The following is a 25,421-nucleotide window of genomic DNA, read 5'->3' on the forward strand; positions in this document are numbered from 1 at the left end:
CTCTGGTGAGACGCAGGTGTTCGCTGCCCGCCCCAACCCAACCAACCACACGTGGCTGCCAAGCACCCGACATGTGCCTGGTGTGACCGAGGAACTGAAGTTCTAGTTTTCTCTCCTTTTAGTTAATTTCGATTTAAACAGCCACGCGTTGCCAATGGCTGCTGCACTAATAGATCACAGTCCCCACGGAAGAAGACTGTGCCCCCCTCCTTTCACGAGACTCACTCGTGTCTACTGTGGTGTTGGGAACAAGCAGGTGGGGGGACTGGCACATCGGAAGCTTGACCTGCGAGAGCCGGGATGGACCAGGCTGGCACCGGCACTTCCCTGGGCAAATGCCCCCTCTGCTTCCTGCTCATCTCTGGGCCCCAAGACCACCACCAGGGTCACCCAGGCTGAGCTCTGGTCGTCTGGGCATCCCCAGAGGGGCCCAAGGCAGCAAAGAGAGTGTGCTCGTGCTGGCAGGGCTGGGGGTCCTGCCAGAAGGCCGCCAGCCTGGTGGACGATCGGTGTGCGGGCAATTGTCCATCTAACCCCAGTCTGGGCACTGAGAAGCTGACCTAGAAGGCATAGTTCTCAGGCACCCCTGCCTCTGGCTTCCGGTGGGGCTCAGCCAATGGGAGGCACTGGGAGAAGACTGGAGGTGCAAGAGCAGCCGGTAATCTTAGCTTCCTCCCTGCTGGGGCACCAGGCTGCGGCCCACGCTGTGACCCTCCTGGCCATGTCCTGCCAGGTGGCTGCGGCCCCACCCCTTTCTCTGCTGGTCCTTTAGGCTTGGAGACAGGTAACAGCCACTCCCCCCATGCCTCAATACCCTGCACTGGTTCTGTCCACACTTTGGGGACAAGCCCCTTGATTTCAACCATTGCGGTGAATTCTGCTTCCTGCCAGGACACTCCCATGGATGGGGGACAGAGGTGAGTGAAGCCAAGGCCAGAGTCAAGGCCATGCTCTTACCTCCTGCTCTGAGAGGCCATCGATGATCTCGGACACCTCGTGCTCGCTGCGGGCGGCCGACATGGAGAGCCCGCTGCCCCGCTGGCCCACCCTGCTGGAGACCAAAGGGACACACTCAGGACCGGCCCCTTGGCAGCCAGGACTCCAGCAGGCACACAGCACAGACCAAGCCCACAACTTCCCCAGAAGCAGAGTGTAGGCGTGAGGGAGGAAGGTGTAAAGGGGCCAGGCCTCTCATACCCGCTGGGACCGCCCCAGGCTGAGGGGTCCAGGGGAGGGCTTGGAGCCCCCACCCTGACCCAGGAATNGGCTCAGTCCCATCTTCTCTCCTAAGATGCCCCCAAAAGCCCAGCCCCACAGATCCCTGTTGAAATCCCAGACCCACCTCTTCAGGACCAGTGCCTCAGTCTCCCCCCTGTAACAGGGGGATAGTGTGGTCCCCGGCTCCCAGAGCTGGGAGGGGGCATTCAGTGAGATGCGGACTGTGAGTGTCCAGGAAAGAACCGAAGTGCCATCATCACTGCTTGCTGCCCACCAGCCTATCCATGTAACAAAACCACAGCTACGTATCACCAAGCGCCTACTGTGCGCCAGGCCCTCCTACACAGGATCTCACACAATCCTCATGACCGCCACATGAGACCAGCATCCTGATCCGGCTTCCAAGCCAGGCAGGCAGCCCTCTCGCCTCTGACCCACACCCAGGATCTCAAGCTCAGCTGCCTTCAGGGGACGCAGGCCACATAAATGAACGACGCTGGTAGGTACCAGCCCACGGCGCGCGGGAAGGAGAGCTTGCTCCACCAAAACATATTTAAGTTTCAAATAAGCATTAAGACCAAGCAGGCTCTGAGTGACTCATCCAAGGACCTCACGTGGCCCCTGTGTCGCCAGTGGAGCCCTGCTGCGCTTTCCGTTTCACACCAGCCACGGCTCTTCTGGTGACCCGCGTCCTTGAGGCACCGTGGAGGAACGGAGTGGTGAGCAGGTGGGAGAAGGAGGAATCCAGGAAGGGAGGAATTCAGGCTCCAGCCCCTGGCTCACCTCTGCATGCGCTCCTGCAGCTCGCGCTGCTTGCGGATCTCAGGGAACTGCTTCTCGTAGTACTCGCGCACCTTGCTCTCCTTGGCACGCCGCCGGGGGTTGTTCTCGATGCGCTCCACCTTCTTCTCCCAGGCCTCCATGAGCTGGTCATAGCGCTGGCAGAACTTCTGTTCCTGGGGGAGCACAGCAAGGGGAGCATCAATTAGCAGTTCGTTCTCCAACTGGACGCCAGCCCCCGCCCCCCGACTCTGGGCTCCCAGCCCGCTCTGCGTGGACGCACACAAGGTCACACAGACACACACAATCACACACATGGTCACACAGAGACCTGGGCAGACCCAGGCCCCAAGAAAACCCTCAGGCTTCCCTAAGGGCCCAGCTGCCTCCCTCCCAGGGATATGGGCCACCAGCCTGGCCTCCTTCTACAAAGGTCTCATCCAATACAAGAGCCACCAGCCACATGTGACCAAGTTCAGACTCTGGACCCCCAGACACATTTCTCTTGCTCCATAGCTGCATGCGGGAAGGGCGATCATCCAGAGTAGACAGCCATTTCCATCATGGAGGGAAGTTATGTTAGACAGTGAGGCTCTGGGGTGTCTGTCAGGTTTGGAGTGGCCCCCTAAAAAGCATCCTCTTTCTGAAAAGTTCCTCATTCCCTGGCCTCAGGTTCAGCCATGATCCCAGAACCAGGGAGTCTATGTGAAGTCCCGAGCAGCTCCCACCTCTACCACCTCTCCTGGACAAGGAAGTCCCTCTCTACGTCTCACCACAGTGCCACCTGCTGTTTGTCCCCCACCCAGCCAGGAACTAGCTGCCTGGCTTCCACATCTCCAAGGTGACCTGGACCTCGAGCAGGTGGGGAGCAATAAGCCGCCCGTAAGACCCCAATCTCCCCGTCTCTAACAGCTGTGCTGGACAGATGGCACGGTCTGGGAGTCTCGCTTGAACGCCCTCTCGATGTTTCAGCACAATGAGAAAACCCCTCTCTCATCTTCGTGATCAGACACCCCACCCCATCCTGCATTTCAGCCTGACTAAGGCAACCTGTGACCTTGGTCTTCAGCAAACGCAGCAGGGCAACAGTTCCCAAGGGGAGGTCAGGCCAGCTTTGACAAGGAGCGGAACCTGACCCCCAGCTCACAGGGATCCCACATGTATGTGAGCTGCTCCAAGAACCTGCTAGAGATCAGGACGTGGTTCCAGCAGCAGACAATAGCCACACCGTTCATGGCTCTGTGGTGCAGACAGCCCCCCACTGCACATGGGGACTGGGGCAGAGGACATCCGGCCTGTCACCATCACAGCACGGAACCCATCCCACCCTCATAGCTTCTGCCAGAGAGGCCGCAGTCTGATGGACAAAAGTGAGAAAATGTGTCAGATGGGAGGATGGGGAGAAAAGTTCAGCAAACCAGCAGAGGAAAATAATGCAGTTACTGGAGAAGACACACAGGGCCCGTGTCTACTGCACTGAGCACCTGGGGACAATGTACTGCAGGAGGCGACAGCCCTCCCCGCGGAGCACGACCACTCAGCGGGGGTCTCTGTGAGGTGGACGCACTGACCAGGGGAGGAAGCAACTCTCCCCCCTCAGGCTCTCACACACACACACACACACACACAAACACACACACACACGCGCGCGAGACGCTGGGGCAGAGCTAAGCCTGGGGGGGGGGGGGTGCCGGGAGCAAGTCTCTGCAGAGGACGAGGAGCAGGGCCACCATGCCCCTGCGACCGCTGTCTCTGTGTCTTATGAAGACGTGTCGCCCCCCACCTCTAGCTTGCCTACAGCCGGAGTTCACCCTCACCAGCCCCACCCCCAGCCCCGACACTGGCTGAATGTTCCTGAGTCACGTGCCAGGCACAGAGCAGCGTCCTTCTTGCAGGCAGACTCACCCGAACCCCGCACGGGCCACAACTACCATCCCTGTCGTCCAGGGTGGGACTCACAGCCCTGGCAGGTCAGCCCCCTGCCTGGTATTGCTCGGTGCAGGAGCAGGAGCCAGGATCCCGGCGCCAGCGGCCGACAGTGACTCTGACGACGTCCAATGCACCTGCTTGCCCCTTGTGTTTTTGGTGTCATACCCAAGAGTCTGCTGCCGAACCCAAGGTCATGAAGTGTCACTGCTGTGTTTCTCCGCAGGAACGTTACGGCTTCAGTTCTTGCATTTAGGCCTTCGACTGACTTGGAGTGGTGTTTGCGTCAGTTCCGGGAGGTGGGGGTTCAGCTGCACTCTGTGTGTGGATACCACGCACCATCCACTCAGGAGACCAGCCTTTCTCACTGAGTGGATTCGGATTCGGCCTCTTGTGAAAAACCACCCGGCCACAGGTTTGAAGGCTTATCCCGGTGCCTCCATTCTGTCCCACGGGTCTCTGTGTCTGTCCTGACGCCACCACCACACTGTTCTTACTACTGTAACTTTGTGATCCATTTTGAAATCAGATGCACAGGGTTGTTCTTCCAGCCCATAGGGACCACAGGCCAGCCTGCAGCTGACAGTTTTGAGCGCCCACTGTATCTGGCGTCACCCTGAGCATACAGTGTGAGGCCTCCCTCAGTGACCCAACAAGGTGGGTGGTAATACCCTCACGGAACAGAGGAGGAAAGTGAGGGCAGACGTCGAATGATTTGCCCCAGACACCCAGCAGCACCAAGATTTGAAACCCTCCTGCCCTGCCGGGCACCGCGTGACACACTCTGCACTCAGGGAGGCGAGGGGAGACGGGGCTCTCTGAACACTGGGAAGGCAGTGTCAGGCCAAGAGAAGGGAGTAAAGGAGGATGGTGTCGGAGAAGGGCAGCTGCAGCCAGCTGGCCAGGGGAGCTGGCCTCTGTGGTCACCTCCCGACCCGCAGGGAGGGCACGGCCTTCTGCAGGAGCCCTGCAGGGCTCAGCCAGACAGGGCTCCCAGAACCTGCACAATGCTCTCCACAAGGGCTGTCCTGAGCACTGGGGCTGCCGGCCTCCCCCGCCTGGTATTCCTGCGAGAGGAGGGAGACAGGTTGCAACTCTCCCCGCCCCCGGCCTACCCAGCGCTCAGGCTGCAGAAGCCAGCCATGGATGCTGGGGTGGGTCTGGGAAAAGCCCCAACTCGGAAAGCGGGAAAACTCAGAGGTGCGGGGGATGGAAGAGGGATGAGCAAATCTTCAGCTCTAAATGCATGTAAATGACAAGGTGGGTGGGGACAAGCCAGGGAAAGCAGAAAGGCAGGCTATGCTGAAAATAAGCCAGTGCCCACTGTGGTAGGCTGAAAGATGACCCCCAGAACCTATAGATTATTTGACCTTATTTGACAAAGCACCTGAGATGAGGTCGTCCTGGATTAGGGTGAGCTCTGAACCATGTAATCAGGTGTCCACGTGAGAGAAGAGACGGGGAGATGGCCCTGTGGATACAGAGGCTGAGACCAGAGGGACATGACCACGGCCCAGGGATGCCTGGGGCTCCCCAGCGCTGGGAGAAGCAGAAGATCCACCCTAGAGCCTGTGGTGGGAGCACAGTCTTGCCCACACCTTGACTTTGGACTCCTGTCCTCTGGAGCCATCAGAGAATACATTTCTGTTGTCTTCAGCAGCCTGGCTTGGGATCATTTACGGCAGCCTCAGGCAACAGGGACACCTACACTCCATGCTGGCCACACCTCCTGGCTGTCCCATTCCACAAGGCCACCATCGCTGTCACATGCACCCCCTTCACCAAGCACTGCTCTCAACCCTCCGGCAGCAAGGATGGGCCTCAAAACTCACTGCATCCCACCCCATTTCGAAGAGGAGGAAAAGTGAGGCTCACGGCGAGACACCGCTTCCCAGATCACACAGAGCAGGCCACGGTGGGTGGGGTGAACCTGAGCCCCTGTATGCACAGTACAGCCTTACCCCCACCCCACCCCCAAGTCTCGCCTCCCAGGGGGCTGAGCTCAGCTTCCCAGGGAAGGCAGGGCGGCCTGAGAGGCTCGTGTTGGTGGACCTCTGGGGGCAAAGCCTTGGCTCTCTGGGCAAGGCACAAGTGCAAGCAGTATGGACAGCTGACTTGTGGTCCCCAGAACCTCTAAGGAGTGGTCTGAAGGGGGCTGGCTCACGGCTGGAGCAGGGCATACAGAGCTGAGGTGTGGAGGGTCATCTGGACCAAGGCCCCTCCCCTTCCTTGCTGAAAATAATGCATTGAGGGCTTTGGGCTCATTACAAAAGAACACAAAATCATTCTGAATGCTCTCCCATTGCAGCTTAGGGGCCTCTCTTAAGATGGGCTCAGCCTGGCTTCAGAGACACCCCGAATTTCTTATTAGTCTCCAGCTACGCTATCTTTAAATAAGCCCACTTTCCCCTCTACCTCCTCAAGGGACCCCCGAGCGACTACATGGATCCCTCTAAAATGTACATTAGAGTTTCTTCCTCCCACCCCAAATGAACCCCATCCCCAGACAGGGTAACAGGGGACACAAATGTGGCCGAGGCTGGAAGATCACAGGGAATGGCTGCTCATTCTTCGGTGTGGTGATGACAGAACTTCCTATCCTCTCAAGAGACAGGTGCAGAGGCGCTAGGGAGAAGGGTCCAGGTGCCTGCACCCACTTCCTACCAGTTCGACGACATTCACACACACGTGCACACAGCGAAGAAGTGTTAGCCGTGACCAATTCTACACAGTGGAAATATAGGTATTCACTGTATTCTGTCAAATTTCCTGTTTGACTTAAAATTCTCATAACAAAGACTCCACACTGTTTACTAAAAATGCACTCAAAAGAATAAATTAAGGGTCCCACTGCATTTAGAATAAAATCTGAATGCTCCATCCTGGTTGGAGGCAAATGTGTCTAAGTGATCTGGCTCCCATGCCATTTACGTCAGCCGCGACCCCCAACTCAGGCACAGCACTCCAGACTTGCCTGCTACATTCTGCCCTGTCCTACCCAAGCTGGTTCCAACCTCAGGGCCTTTGTACTTGCTGTGCCCTCTGCCTGATACTCCAGACTTCCACACAGCTGGTGCTTCCTTGTCATTCCCACTTCCCTACTGAGGTCACCACCCAGGACATGCAGAGTGTCCCCTCCACACAGCACTTCTCACTGTGCCTCCTCTGCTCAGCCACTGTACCAGGCTTACAGCAGGTCCTGGCTGTATATTTAACTCAATGAATAAGATGGGACGCCCACTTTCAAGAGCCCCATACACTCCATCTCTGCTCACCATCCAGTCAATCTGGGGGTCTGAGGAAGCTGAGAAAGGAAGGGTGAGAAGCCCACCACTTCTCACCCCATGGACCTCTGGGGTCCGAGTGGATCTGCCAGCTTCCCAGGTACCCAGCATCTGTGCCAGAAGTGTCTCCTCTCTTCCAGGACCCAACTGAGGTCTGGAGCCAGACCAGGGTGGGTTCAGAAACTGGTTCAGAGGGACCATGCCCTCAAACGGTCTAATCGGAGCTCTGGTGAGATGGTCTGAGAAAGGACAGCTCTGCCTTTGGCTCTAGAAGACTCAGATGGGCTGCAGGAATTCAGGCCCCACAGAGAAACCTGTCTGTCAATGTGCTAACATACAGAGTTGGAAAGAAAAAGTGATAGAAATGAAGGTAAAATGGGATCAAATCACTCCTGAACTCCACCCAAAGGACTTTTTCAGCCACAAATTCCTGTACTGTTTAAGCTCATCTGAGCCAGCTCTTCCCTCACGGCGGAAAGAGTACTAACGAGTGACTTCCCTTCCATCTCTGGGCCCTAACCCCACCCCCCACTGAATCAGTGATGTAAACAGCCACCCTGAACCACAGCTGCACGTGTTCCCTCACACACTCTCTCTCCGCCTCGGGCCCGTTTCCAGGATGAGAGGCCAGAGCATGTGGCCTGACGCAGGAGTCGCACCCCTGACGGTCGTGACGCAGCCGCGGCCCGCTGGAGCAAGCAAGGGAGGCCTCACTGCTTCTGGACGCCCTCGTTTTCCTGAGCTGGGAAAACCTCATCTCTAAGGCGCTCCCCGCAGTCACTGCCACCAGCACATGGCCCACCCCCACCTCTTCCAACAAACCTCTCTCTTCCTGCCTGGAAAGCCCACGGGTCTTCTCACAAGCAACCAATTTGCCGGGCCAACATACTGCTTTCTCCCTTTCCAGGCTGGAAAAGGAGCAGCAGAATTCCAGACCCCGGGCCTCTGTGGGCAGCTGAGCCCCAGGCCCCAGTTTCACTAAAGCAGCTGCCACCCCTTCCCGTTTCCCCCGCCGTCCCTGGCCTTTCTCCACAGGCTACAGAGACAGCTGCAGGCCAGGAGGTCCCGTGGGCACAGCCTGAAGTGGCCTGGACTGCCTGGACTCTCCAGGAAGCCTGGCCCAGGGGAGCGACCGGGGCGATTCCGGTGATGGCTTACCCATTGTTTCCGAGCGTGGTTCCTCCGCTTGAAGTACAAGATTAGCTTCTTCCGCATCGCCTGGTTTCTAAGCGGGAGGAAAACAGCACGTGGGGCAGGTCAGTAATGCAGGGCTCAGACAGACTGCCCTTCGCTGAGCTGTTTCCTAAGAGCAAGCCCTAAGTTTGCCCCGTTACTGGATCTCGGGGAGCTGAGAGACACCCGTAGCCCCCAGAGGGAGCCAGGACCTGCTAATGTGTGTCCTTCCTCTCCCCCAACGAGGTGCCCCCCCACATTTAGACCGAGCTAGTGTGCAGAAGAGGGGTTCCCGGGGGGGTGGGGTGTCGGTGCTTCCCATCCCCCCCTTGAGCTGCCACCCTCTGCCACACACGCCCAGGATCCCTTCTGGAAAACTAGCCACAAAGAAACATCCACAGACTCAGATAAGGAACGTGGGCCAGAGAGACCAAGACCCTGAGAGCTGTGGTCACCCAGAGACAGGTGTCCCCCAGCCGGCTCCAACCAAGCAGCGCACTCTGGCCTCCAGGCACCCCGACCTGTAGCAGGTGGAAGTCCCCTAGGTCGGGAGGCACAGGCGGGCAGCAGTCAGCAAGGCGGGACTCCTCAGGAGGCCCCCTTTCCCTCAGCCCCTCCCCACGGCTTCCCCACACAAGTGAGTGCTACAACCGATGCCTGGGTGGGCCTGGGGGGTCAGGCAAGGCCTCGGGAGCCTGGGGAGACCCAGAACTTGCTCACCCCGACCCAGGCATGTAGCGGCACCAGCTTCTCTGGGGAGGGGTGCTCTGACTTCCTCATGTTCCCAGCAGTATGCAAACCCCACAAAAAGCTTACAAACCATACCCCATCCAGCCTCCAGGAGGTTCCACGGCCCACCCAGGACCCCAACCTCAGGAAAAGGGCCAAGGTGGTGGGAATCCCCAGGCCCTGATGGACAGGCAAAGCTCCCCCAACACACGCCTCAGCGGGGCTAAAGGGGCTGGAAACAATCTGACACAGGTACCCCATGGAAAGTCACTCTCAGCCTCCAGGCCCCCACAGACAGACACCACCTCCTCAGAAGGCCCCACTGCCAGGCCCAGCTGTCCTCAGGTCTGCCACCATGCTTCTGTCCCCGGCCGAACAAGTGTCCCCCAACCCCCAGTGATGTCCATCAGGAAGATGGCATCCTCACTACCTGGCCTCAGGTTCAGGAACACTAACAAGCCTGCACGGCCCCTCTTAATTAGGAGGGAAAGGCCACAGTGAAAGTGTGGGCAGCATCCCCTTTCTGGAACCTCCCATGGACCCCAGCAGGGTTCCAAGCCCTGTCCACTCTCCACTTCCCCACAAGTGAACACCACGCCACTTCTAGGAGGGTCCGGGGGTGGGGAGGAAATCCCTGCCTCCTGGGGTCATTCTGGCCTCAAATTAGCCAGGGCCTCCCCACCAACACTGGCCTCCCCTGCCCTGTCCCCGACAGGGTGGCACTGGGGTCCTCAGTCACACAGGCTGAGACGAGAACACTTTGTTTCATGACGAGGTGTTTTAGCAACCTGAGAGGGCCTCCCAGCCTCAACATCCTTATCTGAAAAATGGGCACAATAACATCATGTTTTCATGTCCTCGGTCATTCAACAGATGTTTACTAAGAACCTACTATGTGCAGGCATTCTTCGAGGCACTGGCGACACAGCCTTGAGCACAGCAGAGTCCCCAGCCCTCATGGAGGTGATGCTTAGAGGGGCCACACAGACAATAAGCAAGATAATCCAGATAATCCTGGATTCAGAAACTTAAACAGGGTGGTGGGGCAGTGACTAGGCGGGAGGCGAGGGTGTAGCTATTTTAGATGCAGTGATGCAGAAAAGTCTCTCAGAGAGGGCCCCGGGCCGAGAACCAGATCGGCAGAAGGACCCAGCTGTGGAAAGAAGCGGAGGGAAGGGCACTCCAGGCAGAGGACTGCAAGTACAAAAGCCCCGAGGTGGGAACAAACTCTGAGTACTTCAAGGACAGTCAGAAGGCCCATGTGGCTGGAGAGCACGGAGGAGGGGCGGAGGGGGCGGGAGGCAGGAGAGGAGCAAGGCTGGCAGGGCTGGCTGTTCGAGGCCTTGGTTTGGGCAGAGTGAAGGGTCTGGGCTTTTAAAAAGACGGACAGAGCTAAGAAGGCCGAGAAGCAAGGACAGCCCAGAGCAGTGAGCCCGGGAGCTCCAAGGTCTTGTTCCTCACATGATTCTCCAACAACAAGAAAGCTATTTCTCTCAAAGGATAAGAAAAAAGAAAAGAAAAGAAAAAAATTAAAAGACCCCGCCTGTGCCACGGCCGGCCTGAGCTGGGAGACGCAGAGCAGCACGGTAAGTTACACCGGCACTCGACTGCACCCCAAAGGACAGAAAAAGTGTCCAGGAGGCCGCACAGATATAAATAAATGACTGAGTAAATAAATAACGAGAAGGAGCAAACGTTCCTTACAGAATTTCAATTAATAAGGGCACAAGGAAGGCGGGAAACGGACAAGCACCACGAGAACTCGTCAGCCGGGACCGCTGCAGAAGAGCCGCATGGGAACGGCATGAGAACTGGCCACACTTCGAGGAAAAACAGGACATTTGCGTAGCATCGAGGTCTCTTTCCCCAAAGAGTCTCTAGTCATTTGTGACTTATGTCCACAAATTTGGTGGTATTGTCCCGGCGGGAGGCGCAGACTGGATCTGTGACGTGCTCCTAAAGCACCGAGCACAGGGGGCAAGACAGCAGTGCAGGGGGGTGACAGCAGCCCTGAGGGGTCCCGATGGGAAGGGCGGCTCCTCACGTCTGTGGGGCTCTTCCCTCAAATCCACACCTGGCCCCTATGTGAGAAAGCACCAGGAAAACCCAAATCGAGGGACATTCTACCAAATCCCTGACCACAACTCTTCAAAACGGTCAGGAACATCAAGGGAAAATGGAGAAACTGTCACCTGGGTACCAGGGAGACATGAGGACAAAGTGCAAAATGGGAACCTGCAATCAGATCCCGCACCAGAAAACAGACATGAGTGGAAAAACTAGAAAAATCCAAAGAAAGTCTCTGGGTTGGCACAGAGCACTGTCCCACCGTCACTTCCTTAGTTCTGATGAGAGTAGCCTCACTTCTGTAAGATGTTCGTATTAGGGGACACTGGGTGGAGGATATAGAGGAAATTCTCTGTACTATCTTTGCCACTCTTCTGTAAATCCAGCTTAAAAAAAAAAAAAAGATTTCATTTATTTATTTATTTAGAGAAAAAGAGAGAGTGCGTGAGCAGACAGAGGGGCAAAGGGAGAGAATCCCAAGCAGGCTCCACGCTCAGCAGAGGGGGTCGATCTCTGAGACCATGACCTGAGCGGAAATCAAGAGTCGGATGCTTAACCGACTGAGCCACCTAGGTGCCCCTAAATCTTAAGCTATTTTAAAATAAATACTTAGAAAAAAAAAAAAAAAACAGGGTCATGATCTATGATGAAACGTCATAGTGAGACCAAATACAGTTTACTTTAGAGTTTGCAGGGGGCATGGTGTATGTGATGCATTGAAATGTGTCTCCCCCTCAATGATGCTGGGAGTCCCAACCCCCCGTACCCCAGAATACAACCCGATTTAAAAACCGGGTCTTTATAGAGGTCATCGAGTTAGCATGCGGTCATGAGGGTGGCATCCTTATAAAAAGGTGAAGCGCAGACTTGGAGCTGGACACACAGGCAGGATGACACGAGAAGACAGAGACAGGAGACAGTGGAGTGTCTACAAGCCAAGGGATGCCCAGGAAGCCAGCAAACACCAGAAGCTGGGAACGGCACGGAAGGCTCCTCCCCCGGAGAGACCAGGGCCCCGTCACCCTTTCATTCCCGACTGCTGGCCTCCAGAGTTGGGAGGGGCTAAGCTGCTGTGGTTTCCAGCCACTCGGTTTGGGGTAACCTGACCCTGTCACCCAAGAAGGTGGACACAGCCAAGGCCAGTCCTTTCCAGCAGCGGTGCCGTGGCTGCGCCCTGGGACGGACGCAGCGAGGACACAGGCTCTTGGGGGTGAGGTGACTCCCACAGCCACCGCTTCACCGCAGCCACTGCAGGGCAGTTCTCCCCGGCGGATCCGACTTTCCTTCCAAAGCAAGCACCGTGCCTGACGCCCAGAGGCAGCCACTGACTGCCAAAGAGGACAAATGTCGAGTCGGCAGGTTGCAAACGGGCACAGTCCACCCAGCAGAGCCAGCAGGTTAGAGCGTTGTGTTTGGACTACCGTGCTTTCTAAAAAATCTGAAGTTGCTGCCAGTACTGAAAACCAGAAGCTGTTGCGTAAAAAGCTGAACTTAAAGCTTCTTTTAAAAGATCAGGCAGTCTGGCACAGCCCCTCACGGCCACAGGCTGGGGACAGGCCCGACCACCCCTTTACAAGGATGATGAGCTCACCATTCCCATAGTCCCCGCCACTCCCTACCACCTCCCGCCAGCCCTCCCCAGTCTACCTTTCCTTCTCGGCCCCGTGGGCATGGATCTGGTTGCAATCCCCTAGACATCTGGCTTAGGGTGTCCACTTGCTCAACATTCTTCTGGCAAACATTTTTGGAGTGTTTATTTTGTCCCAAGAAATGTTTTGGTATTAGAGATGCAAATAGCTTACTGCAGACAAATCTTTTCTGCTGTGATTTTTTTTTCTGGCAAAAATAGGGAACACAGTCTCCAATAAGAGGGCTCTAGAAGGGCTGACAAACCAGAACATGACAGGTTTGCCAGTGGAGGCATTTATAGGGGTGCAAAGGATATCTGTCATCTCCTGGAGAAGTCAGAGTTTACAAAAGCACAACCTGTGAGGAAACACAGGCCTCATCATCAGGTGCTGAATCCAGGAGGAGATACGAAAACGAGGAGGGAGTGATAAGGGGCTGGAACCTCTGTGAAGATCCAAGAGAGTCTGGCCAGGCCCTGGGACCTACAGTGTTCTAAAACAGGAAAACTTGGGGGCAATCAGGGGAGGCTTCCCGGAAGTAGAGAGATTTGAGCTGAGGCTTGGGAGAAGCAGAGCAATAGGGTGGGCAGAGGGAAATGAGAGCACTGAGTTCCAGGGAAGCCAGGGTGATGGTGGATTTAGAGGGGGTGAGGAGGGGCGTTCAGGGACAGCCAGACCCCCAGCTGCTGGGGAAGAGTAAGACAGAGGAGGCCGGCCTGAGCGGGACTCTTAACACCTTGAAAAGAGCCTGTCTGACAGGGTGGCTGATGGTCTGAAACCTGCTTACAGACAGGCAAAGTGACTTGCCCAAGGCCACCAGGCTAGCAAGGGGCAGAGCCCCAACTGGAGGCCCAGGAGAGGTAACAGGGTGGGTGTGCAGATCCGGTGGGCCTAGGAGTTTGGCTGTATGACCCGAGCAAAGTTACTTAACATCTCTGAACCTCCAGAGCAAGCCCACAAAAACCTGTCATAGCAACCTGGATCCCAGGTGCCCTTCCCGCCTGCACAGCTCTAGGGCTGACGGCTGCAGTCAGCCAACCCCCAAGTGAGGCAGCAGGTGGGAAGAAGGCGGACATCAAGACAAGAAAAGCAGGGAGCGGAGAGACCACCAGGAACCAGCAGGCTTGCAGGCCCCAGGAAGGTTAAGAGGAGCAAGGGCAGGGCCCGGGTTGTAACACCAGAGGAGGGTGTGGAAGGGAAGGGCTCGGCCACGGCAGAGCACACAGGAGCAGCAGCTGTCCCTGGGCACCAACCCCAGACCCATTCAGGGAATGACAGGGGTCTTCGTGAAGGCGGTGAATTCCCCGGAGAGCTCTCCTGGCAGGTCCCTTCACGGAGGGTCCATTTAGTCCACCTCAGGTTGACTTGGCGCCTTCCCTTGCTTCCCAGAGCCTGAGACGTGGGGCTGAGATCCCACGGCAAGCACCCTGCAGAGCACGGGCAGCCGCCCCCACACCTCCCCACGACGCAGGTGGCGGAGGGAGAGCAGCAGAGGTGGGTACAGGTGACTTCGACACGTCTGAAATTGCCGGTGCAGCAGGAAGTCAAGCGTGAAATTAACTTTAACTGTGCAGCCCCACCGCGCACACACGGGGAAATTAAAGTGACAGGGTAAGGTCCTTGGGGAGGGGATAACCTCCCACCTGGCCCAGTGACAGCAGCAGGAGGGAGGGGGCCAGAATGGGTTGCGGAGGGAGGGGGGGCACCGTGGCAGTAGGGTGCCCCGCCCCCACCCCGATCTCTCATTGTCCTTATCAAGCTGTCACCCAATCACAGAATGTCAGGCCCCATCCACTCCTGTGTCCCCAGGGCCCAGAACAGTACCTAGCACACAGTGAGCGCTCAATAAATACTTGCTGGATGAACAGAGGACAGGAATACATGGATAAAATAGTAAGAAAAATCACAGAATGCTCCCCACGTGCCTGACACTGAGCTCGACACGTCAGGGACAGTAACTCACGGAATCCTCAGCAACCCTCAGAGGCAGGAGCTACTCTTATTCCCACCTCACAGATGGGGAAACCGAGGCAGTGAGAATAAGTGGCTAGCCACAGGGCCAGATGCTCATGGCCCTTAACTGGCCCCTCATCACCGGCATCCATCTCAAGTTTCACTGTCCCCACAGTTGCCCAGGCCCCCAACCTTTGCAGCGATGGGACTTCCCTGTCCCTGCCCCTCCACACCACACTCCTGGCCGCTCCCACAGCACCAAGGCCCGTCACTGCTTGCCTGGATGGCTATGGCTACCTCCACCAAGGTCTCCCAACCCCCAGTCCTTCCTCTCTGCAGCCACCAAAGTGAGCTCTGGAAGCAAAAACTCTACATATCACTTCCTGGCATAAACCTCATCACTGGCCTCCCTTCACACATAAATAATATGACCCGAACTCCTCATCAGCCCTGGGTGATCTGCCTGGCACCTTTCTCCCTCACCTACCCTGCGGGCCATGCTGGCCTTCTCTGGGATCTCACCAGCTCAGTCCAGCCCCGGGGCCTATGCACTGCCTGTTCTACCTGCCAGGGAGGCCCACATGGCGAGCTGCCACTCAGCCCCCAAGGGCCCCCCCTGCTGTCAGGTCCAGCCCTGATCCCCTGGCTAAAATCACCCTCCTTTCCTCTCCCACCACATCTGCCATCTGCACAGCTTTTTTTTTTTTTTTTTTTTTTTTGAGAGAGAGCACACACTGGGAGAGGGAGGGGAAGAGAGAGAATCTTAAGCAGGCTCTACGCCCAGCATGAAGCCTGACTTGGGACTCGATCCCATGAACCTGAGATCATGACCTGAGCCGAAATCAAGAGTCGGACACTTAACGACTGACTGAGCCACCCGGGCGCCCCTGCATCACAGTCTTTAAGTGAACGACTGCACTAACTTACTGATGCTCACACTGAAATAAAAAATACAGAGGTCACTAGGATTTTCATGGAAAACTAGGAACAAAATCAAAATTCTAAGGATAGATCAGTTCAAATAATTTGCTTACAGATATACTTTTCTAACATAAAATTCACCACTTACGTAAGATATCTTAAAATTATTCATCTCTACGTTTTAAACTTCAACGTGCCCATCTGTGATTTGGATCTGGAACACATTTCACCAGGCAGTCACCTACTTAGCCAGAATGTACTCGAGGAGACCAGAGCCATTCTCTGATGAAGACTGGGGGGTACAAAAATAGGGCACCGGTTTCAGTAAGTTTATAGCTTTATTATACTTAAACAGAGACGTGGCGGCATCTTACCTGCTAATATTATTCGTATAGGTGCCTTTCTCCTTTCTTGTTGGGATTTTACGGCTGTTTTTATAAAAGGAAATCATCCACATTATTCAGCTTCAAATATTACTCATTTTTTAGTGAACAAATTGTGTGAGATTTCAGTACAATGACATTACTACAAAAATTGTTATGCCAAGAGGGAAAACAGGACTAGGTGTACCAAAGCACAGGGAGCTTAAGACAGCTGTGTGCGCACAGCACTTGTCAACATCTTGTTCACTTGACTCACTTTCTGTCTCCACTGCCAGATAAAGCTTGATCAAAGCATGGGCCTTTGGTTTGTTCACAGCTGAATCCCCAGGTCCTAGAAGAGGGGCTGGCACATAGTAGGTGTTCAATAAATGAGTGTTGAGTGAATAAATGAATGAATGAGTGCTTCCAGCAGCCCAGCTCAGATGAAAACACCCCACCACTGAGCCCCAAACCAGCTGTGGCAGCCCTAAAAAGCCCCCCTTGCCCTCACCCACCCTCATCTCGGGCTCGCTCCCTCACCTCTAGCCCTGGCCCCTGGGAAGGCAGGTCCCAGGAACTTAGAAGGGACTGAGGTGGCCTGACGGGAAAAGTAACCTAGTTGAGTCAAGGGGGATCTGATGCCTGGGCAGTGGACATACCCACAAGGCCACACAAGAGCACAGGCCACAGCAGACAGGGAAATGCTAGCACTATCCCAGTGCTCCCCACACAGGCCACTCTGCACCCCTGCCAGCCACGGGAGGGGAGTGACTCGCCAGCAGTGCAGGTAAGGCATCCTTGGCAGGCGCTCCTGAGCACAAACGGGGCAACGACCTAACTGGCAACAAGAGATTTTCTAGGTTGCTCCATCAGACCCTGGGAGCTGCACGGGGGTGGCTGTTCGGGTCACCAGAGCTTGGACCAGTCATGCAAGTCCAGAAACTACAAATGAGACTTCCCTGTCAACTAGACCAACACCAGTAGATATTTTAAAACTACTGGGAAGTTTGGTCCGGGGATGGTGAGCTGACTACTACAACGTACAGCCCGCAAATCCACCCCAGGGAAACTTGGACAATTGGACCAGGCTGGACTGCCCACCGGACAAGCTAAGTACTGCCCTCTGAGGTCACACAAAAACATCTGCACCCTCTCCCAATGACGAACCTTGAACAGTTCTAACACACCCCGAAGACACTGCCTCTAACCCAACACCACCAAGTGCCCACGGCCGTATGTTCAAGGAGCAAGGTCTATAGCCCCTTTTACCTTTTGGACTCCTGGATAACAACATGAGGTACTATCCCCTCCTCAGCCAAGGAGGCTATGCTCCCATTAATGCATTCTTCCCCCCTCCCCCAAAGCCAACCCTCTTCTGGCAGCCACATTTCCAGTGCTTCCCTCCCAGCTTGAAGACAGGAAGCCACCAGCCTCCAGCCTCCAGCACAATCCTCTTGCCCCATTATGCCAGCTCCGCCCACACCAACTACATGTGGCACTTAATTGGTATTTCCTGACTCCTAGCCTCCACCTGGGAAAAGGCCCCATCATTGGGATACCATACTGGCCACCCGCAAAGCCTCCGGGTCTGGATTAGCGCTCACAGCTGCTCCACACTGGGCTATGCCACAGAGGGACCCCCTGAGCAGACCGTGGGACACTCCCAAATACGCTTATTACATCAAAGCTCAAACCACAGGCCCCACCTGCCCCAGCACCACCCCCCCCTCATCTTGAGCTCGCTTTCCAAGAACAGCTTCTGCCTGCTCAAAAGGGAGGAGGCCTCACAGCCCCCTACCTCGGTGTCTCCGGGGCTGTGCAGTGTCCTCAGCCACCCTCCCCAACTGAAGGTCTGCATCCCAGTACCTCACGGGGCCGTTCCTCTGCCCCTCACTGCCCCAGGCCTGCTCTGACCCCAGCCTCAGCCCTACATGGCCCAGAGTTCTTGCCCAAACTGCCCCCTCCTGCCCCTTCCTCTGGCACCTGGGCCTGCCTGGGAGCCCTTTTAGGAACTGAGAACCCACATCCCAGCCCAGATCTCTGAGGCCAGACAGCCTGTCCCCCTACCCGCCACGTGTCTGCACGGCTGCCCACGAGTACTCACATTTTGATGTTCTCATGATACTGCCTGGTGTCGGAGGGCTGGTTGTACAATGGCTGCAGAGGAAGAGAGAGGAAAGCACTTCAGAGCCCGGCCTGGGGGCCGCACAGCCGTCCCAGGCAACCTCAGCCCCAGAGCCCCAGGCCCCGGCTCCAGGGAGCTGTGTGCTGGGGTGGGACGTGGCCGCCGACAGGCATGAAACAGAACACAGGGACCCAGCCTGCAGCCCCAGCCGGGAACGGGCTGTAACCCTCCAGGCACGGCTGCGGGTGCCATGACACTGCTCCCCCCCCCACCCCGGCAAGGCCACCACGGCTCCTCTGCAGGGCACTGGGCAGTGCTAGCCTGAGCGTGCACGGCATCTGAGTGCAGCAGTGGTCTCGACAGGGAGAGCTGCTCAACTTCTCTGCGTCCAAACGACCGGAAGGCACCACGCTGCCCCCACTGCCTGGCAGAGGAGAAGGGCCAAATGCTGCCACAAGTCTGTGAGGGTGAGGGGAGGACAGGAAGGCTCGCGACAGCCAGGGACACGTAGCTGGGTGCACACGCTCTGGGAAGGAGCAACGAAAACACCTGTCAAGGAACAGAGTCCTGTATGCCCTACGGCCCCCACCCCTCCTGCAGATGCCCGAGAATGTTCGGGCACTGTGTCCTGCCAGGAGAGGACACCGCCATGCCCAGATGGCACGGCTCGTGACAACCATACATCAGAAGCAAGCTAAATGTCCCCCACCAGAAGGAAGAAGAGACACAGAAGGGCCCGTGTGCAGCAGGAATCGTACACAGTAGCCAGGAGGGCCCCGGGCCCACATTGGCGGCCAGTGTGTGCAAGGGGAAGCGGCTGCAGCCGGCCACCGCACATCTCCCTCCCAGGGGCAAGGCCTGGGTGCACAGCCCGGCTCTGCCACTCTCCAGCCACGTGTGTCTGGGTGAGTCACATAAGCCACCTCAGCCCCAGGTGCTCAACTGTAGATGGGGTTAAACTCAGAGTTCTTGTGACGATCAAACGAGGCAGTGCACACGGAGCTCTCAGCCCAGAACCTGGCGGGCAGAAATGCCCCAGAGCGTCCGCGTCTTTTCTGTCACCAACAGGGCACAAGGAAGTATTAATGACCCCAATTTTTCCTGCCTCCCGTATCCAGCCATGCCCTTGCTTTGGCCAATGAAACTTGCAAACTTAATGAAAGCAGAGGCTTGAAAATGCACCTCTGCATTTCTGCTTCCGCTCTTGTTCGCCGGCTCCCAGTGAGAGAACACGCCTGGACCGGCCTGCTGGAGTCCGAGAGGACACAGAGGACACAGAGTGCAGGAGTGCCATCCCAGCCAAGGCTGAGCGGGGGTGACCAGCCGACTGCCCAGATGAGCACTGAATCAACAGAACTGCTCGGCTGACTCCTACACTCATGGGAAACAGGAAACGGTGCTTGTTTCAAGCCACAAAATTTGGGGCTGGTTTGTTACGCAGCAGTGGCTGATACAATTATCCTCCCCATTTTATGGAGGAGAAAATCAAGTCCCTGAGAGGTTAAAATATGTGTCCACAACTGGTAGGAAATGAGCTACAACTAGAATTCCTGTCTCAACTTTGGCCCTGGAGGCAGAGGTCTGCTCTCTGTCTCCGCCTGTGCCCTCTCTGGGTGTCTTTGTGTGTGTGTTGTGTGTGAGAGAGACCCTCTCCTTTGCATCCCCACACACACCCACACACACAGCAGGAGTCTCCCAGGGCACCCATGGATGACTGTGGTAGAAGAACCAGGTACAGAGCGTGAGGGGTCACGCAAGACAGGGGCAGCCTCAGGACAGGACCCCAGGGCAAATGAAAAGGGCACTAAGTCTCCGCCCGAGAACTTCTCCCTGGGCATAGGGCTGGAAACACCTCCTGACACCCACAAACATCCTGATAATCCCAGCCAATGGGGACCAATCACGAGCAGCAAGGCCACAGGGCCCAACCTGCTCCATCCCCAGGAGCAGGCCTCTTGCCCTCCACAGGCAGGGCAGGCTCCTCCAGGAGGGGCCTCCACTGCCAAGGCGGTCACGGGCCTAGGATGAGGCACTGCAGGCAGCCTCGACTGATGACAGCGTCACCTCTCTCCCGGCGTCCCTCAGATTCCCTCCATGAGAATTCACCACTGTGCTTGGCCAGTTCCAGGCTCCGAGCTCAGCCATCCCCCCAGGGACAGAGATGTCACCCCACGGCTGGTACAGGCCATCTCTCCCCACGCTGGGTCAGGCTGCCCTTCCGAGGTGCTCAGCTGGAAGCAGGGAGGTTTGAACCCCCCTCTGGGTTTGAACACGAGGACAACTGCAGAGCCCACGGTGAGACCCCCTGCAGAGTTTCTCAGCTGGGGGGGTGGGGAGGCAAGGCATTACTGCTGAAGGCTGATAGCACTCACCTGAGAACAGCAAGGGGCCCTACAAAGATTCCCCAGGCCAAATTTCAAAGCATTAAACATGCGTGTTTAACCCTGGGTGACTCTGCATTAGGTCCTTCCTGTTTCCACGCACCCATAAAACACAGGCCAGGTGGGAGTGGGCTTGGCCCACAGGTTCAGTTTCCAGGAATGAACAGACGCCCCAATTTAAGAGATGGCGCCTCCCTCACTGGCTGTGTGACCTCAGACACGTGTGGGCCACACTCTGGGCCTCAGTCTTCTCATCTGGGAAATGGGCACAGAGCAAATAGGAAATACTCTCAGGGCTTCCGAGGAGCCCAGGAAATGTCAGACTTGGTGACTGATTTGAGTTGTTTTGGTTTTAAAGCTGGCAAACAGCAATGTCTCCACAGCCTGAGGAGATCAGGAGGGCCCGAAGGAAAACACACAGAGACCCTAGGAGAGAGTGATGGACAGGGAGCAGGGACTATCTCTACGTAATGGGATAGACCAGAAAAGGGGAGATGGGCTTCTGAGAGCAGGGGTTGCAGCCAGCCTGTGCCCTGCCAAGCCCACCTTCACCTATGGCCACCTGCCCTGCTAGGTAAGGTGGCGACAGGGCAGCCTGGCCCTCGAGGCGGCTGTCAATGGTGCACCCTCTGACAGGAGGCACGGAGAACACTGTGGGGCTCGCTGACTCTAACCACAGGGGCTGTCCCCCAAGGGCATTCACTGAGCACTCTTCAAGGTAAACTGAGTCCTGGGAGGGAAGGAAGCGTCTGGGCCCAGAGCACCTGGGAGGCTGTTTGTTACCATGGTGACAGGCCCCGGGTCAGCCCCTTTGGAAGGCCAGAGTGGGATGGGGGCGGGAGGGGCCATGGTCCATCCTTGGCAGGTGCACTGCTGAGGGGAAGGCAGGGCCCAAGGGAGTCTCCCTGACACCTCTCTTGGCCACCTACAGGGGTTGCTGCAAAAGGCCAGGCAAGGCCTCCCTGTGTCCCAGGAGACAAGTCCCAATATGGTGGCCCCAAAGTGATCGCCTCACTTACACCTACAGTGGCCTTCCTCTGCCCCTCCCAACCTCTCAGTCTCCAGCCCCCATCAGGGGGACAAATGCCCAAGAAGGAAGCTCCGTCCCACAGGCGGAAGGCTAAGGTACCACTGGGAAGGCCCACCCTCCTGGCTGGCGGCCCTGGACCTGCCTCTTGCCCTCCCCCTGCCTCCATCACCTCCTCTAAAGATGGGGGCGCAGCCCGAATGACCTGGAGGGCAGACAGAGTGCGCAAAGCGGGGCACGTGCAAAGCTGCAAACACAAGGCTGGAAAGCAGAAATGACCAGGAAAGCAGAGCCGGTCTCCGGGAGAAGGAAGGGGGGGTCCCCTTCAGGCCTAACTCAGCCAGCTGGCAGGGTAGCCAAGAACAGCCAGAAACCCCAGGTGGACTGAGCTGCTAAGAAATGAAGTGTCAGCCCCGGCCCTCAACCCTCTGGTGACACCACGTTCTTAAAATAGCTCTTCTGAACAGGAAGGAAACCGATGACTCAAAGCCGCGGGGAGAGGGGGTGGGGGCTGCAGCGGCCCACACCCTCCCTTCAGCGCCCCTCCTCCAGGCCAGGCCTCGGATCCCCAATCCCCAATCCCCAGGGGCCTGGGATGGAGGGGAGGTGCACACTCAGACCAGCCCATGCTATTCTCCTGCTTTCCAATGCCAATTTCTCCTAGGCCCTGGCTGCCCTCCCAGCAAGGTCAGAGAGCACCCTTCCCTGTCCCTAAGGCCCAGCAGCCTCTCCCTGGGCTAAGTGCTCCCTGGCTGCAGATGACACAGACCACCAGGGAACTGCATGCCCCAGTGGTGCGGCCCAGTACTGGAGACCTGGGATCAGCAGCACCAGGCCCTTCAAGAAGGAGCCTGTGCACAGGGTACGCCTCCGAGCTGCCTCTCCTTGGAAGACACCTCCGGCCACTGGGGCCTTTTGGTGACCAAGACTGAGGGCAGACCCTGGCTGGCCACAACCCCACAAGCTCGGCAACCCCTCAAGCCTCATCCCTTGCTGTTGTGACCCTAGACAAGGCACTGCCCTCTCCAAGCCTCATCTAGAAAATGGACAGTGACCCCTCCACGAGGCGGGACACGAAGAAGGTACCCTGTCACTGTGAGTCCTCTCCACAGCCCCATTGAAGGCCACCAAGCCAAGAACCTGCCAACTTCGAGAGGCTCCAGGGACAGCCACACAGTCCACCAAACAGACACTCCAGACCTTGGCCTCCTGTGCCACCAGCCTTGAAGGAGTCTCCGTTCTGACACCCCCAAGCAGGGGACAATCCCCTCACCCTAGGAAGACCCAGAAAAGAATCACTGGGACTATGAGCCCAGCAGATGCCCTGCCCTACTCACAGGGAGGCTGACACTGCTTCCCTGAGAACTTAGCTCAGGGAGAGGCTGCTGGGCCTCAGGGACAGGCATGGGTGTGCTCTGGCCTTGCTGGGAGGGCAACCTGGCCCTGGGCATTCCTCAGGCATCCAGACACAGCACCCTCCACCCACTCCCCCCACTCATCAGGTCAGGAGAGGGTAGAGGGAGAGCCATCAGGTCTGGAAATGGTTGGCTACCACCTCTGGTCCTGCCATCCCGTTGGCAAGAGGGGAAACCAAGGCAGGAAGCAACTTACTGGTGGGAATGGAAAATGGTACACAGCTTGTGAAAACGTCTGGCAAATCCTCAAGAGGCTACACGTAGAGTGACCGTGACCCACCAATTCCAGTCCCACGTGTATGCCCAAGAGCAACGCAAACCTGCCCGCACGGAGACTCGTACGGTCATGTTCATGGCCACTTTATGAATGCCGGCCCTCATGTCTGTCAGTGCCTAAGTGGGTAAACAGATGTGATCTAGCCACACAATGGAATATTATTCAGCCCTAAAGAAGAATGAAGTCCCGACACACGCTACAACACGGACGAACCTTGAGGATGTTATACTGAGTCAAAGAAGCCAGTCACAAGAGGCCACATAGTGTATGAGTCCATTGATACGAACTCTCCAGCAGGCAAGTCCACAGAGACAGAAAGTAAATGAGTGGTGGGAGGAGGGGGGAGGGAAGGGATGGAAAGATAAGGAGGTGATAGTTAAGGACACGGAGTTCTTTTTGAGATGGTGAAATGTTCTAAAGTTGATTGTGGAGATGTCGCCCACATGAATATACTAAAAAGTACTTAACTGTACACATTAAATGGATCAATTGTATAGCATGTGAATTATATCTCAATAAAGCTACTTAAAAAAAAAAGAGGGGGCGCCTGGGTAGTGCAGCGGTTAAGCGTCTGCCTTCGGCTCAGGGCGTGATCCCAGCGTTCTGGGTTCGAGCCCCACATCAGGCTCCTCCACTAGGAGCCTGCTTCTTCCTCTCCCACTCCCCCTGCTTGTGTTCCCTCTCTCACTGGCTGTCTCTGTCAAATAAATAAATAAAATCTTTAAAAAAAAAAAAAAAAAAAAAAGAGGGTCTTAGAGACATCCCAGAAATCATGCCCAACAGGGAAAGCAAGCCCCAGGAGCGGGGCCTGTTGCCCATCCCAGAGGGGTGTGAGGCCCTGCCCCTGAGCCCTAGGAGCCCCCCGCCGCCAGCCTGGCTCTGCCTTCTGAGAGGACCTGGGGCCGCGCCCTGCTTCACCCTGGCCGGAGCACATGGACTCCAGGCTGGGGCGCAGCTGTCACTGAGGAAACAACTCCACGGGCAAACAGCTCAACCCGCCTAAGTGTTCACAACCGCAGGGTGCTGACGACAGGACAAGACGGCACTAAGTGAGCCTTAACAGTGCATCATTTCCCACTGCCTCCCCAAAGTTCCCGGTCCTCCCATTTCACAGAAAAGGAAACCGAGTCCTCTTCTCAAGGCCACTCAGCAAACACACGGTGAGCGGAGTTTAAAATTAGGCTCCAAATGCACGAGACTTGATTACATAGGAGCACGTGCACAACCCCCCCAGACGTGCCACATGCACAGAGCCGGTCACAGCCATCCTGTGTGTGTCCCTACAACCTGCCCCACAGCTCCACGCCAACGTGCCCAGTGGGACACTGCCTGGTCCCGGGCAGGTGGGGCTCTGATCATTTCTCCTGGGGCTGAGGCTTCCCATCAGCCGGGAGTTTCCATGTTCCCTCGATTTACGTCTCTAGTGACACATAAAGGTGACGGGGTGCCTGAGGGAGAAGAGGCCTGGGGTCTGCTTCCCAGCTCTGCAGCTGACACGCCATCTTCCCATCAGTAAAACGCCACTGACAACAGTAATATGAATAAGGAAGAATGACTAACGCTCAGCATGTACTGTCCATTAAGCACTGTGTTCAGTGCTTTCCAAAAATTTATATGGTTAATCCTCACTACAACCCAATGGGATATATGCAATTATTCCCATCCTACAGATGAGGAAACTGAGGAACAGAGAGGTTAAGAGAACTGCTTAGGTCCACACAGCCAGTGGAGTTGCAAAGATCATCTGGCCCAGAGTATGGGCCTCCCATGCTAAGTCAGTCCAACTGCGTTGGCCTTCACTGTGTCCTGACTGCAAGAGAGCCAGCTCCCCATCCCCCTGCCCCCAGCACAGCAGGCCCACCCACCCGCCCACTATCGGCCAGTCCCTCTTATCAGAAGGGTGTACTTCCTGCCTCCTCCAGAGGACAGGGCAGCCTTGGCAACAGCCAACTTCCTCCTTCCCCTCCACGCCCACCTGTTGCCCTGCCCACCTCTCCAGCCACCCCCCGCCCAGAGCTGCCCACCCTGTCCCCTAGCTCACCAGCTCCACCTGAGGCCCCAGGCCTTCCAGAATCCGATGTGCAGCTTCGGCCTTCTTCTGCAGGGTGACAGAGAGGAGGAGAAATTAAAAAAAAAAAAAAAAAAAAAAAAAAAA

General features: G+C 56.5%; 1 protein-coding gene across 1 annotated transcript in view; it reads right to left on the reverse strand.

The window, feature by feature from the left end:
- Window positions 1-25,421, reverse strand: part of NCOR2 (nuclear receptor corepressor 2) — a 172,129-nt gene that overhangs the window by 95,013 nt on the left and 51,695 nt on the right. The window contains exons 7-11 of the mRNA XM_040620026.1: window positions 25,308-25,364; window positions 18,146-18,198; window positions 8,367-8,433; window positions 2,002-2,174; window positions 958-1,048 (exon numbers count right to left, since the gene is read on the reverse strand). Of these exons, the coding sequence (XP_040475960.1) occupies window positions 958-1,048; window positions 2,002-2,174; window positions 8,367-8,433; window positions 18,146-18,198; window positions 25,308-25,364 (441 nt within the window). The remainder of the gene's footprint in view (window positions 1-957; window positions 1,049-2,001; window positions 2,175-8,366; window positions 8,434-18,145; window positions 18,199-25,307; window positions 25,365-25,421) is intronic.

Source organism: Ursus maritimus, unplaced genomic scaffold, assembly GCF_017311325.1.
Source record: "Ursus maritimus isolate PB19 unplaced genomic scaffold, ASM1731132v1 scaffold_33, whole genome shotgun sequence".
Classification (NCBI taxonomy): Eukaryota; Metazoa; Chordata; class Mammalia; order Carnivora; family Ursidae; genus Ursus; species Ursus maritimus.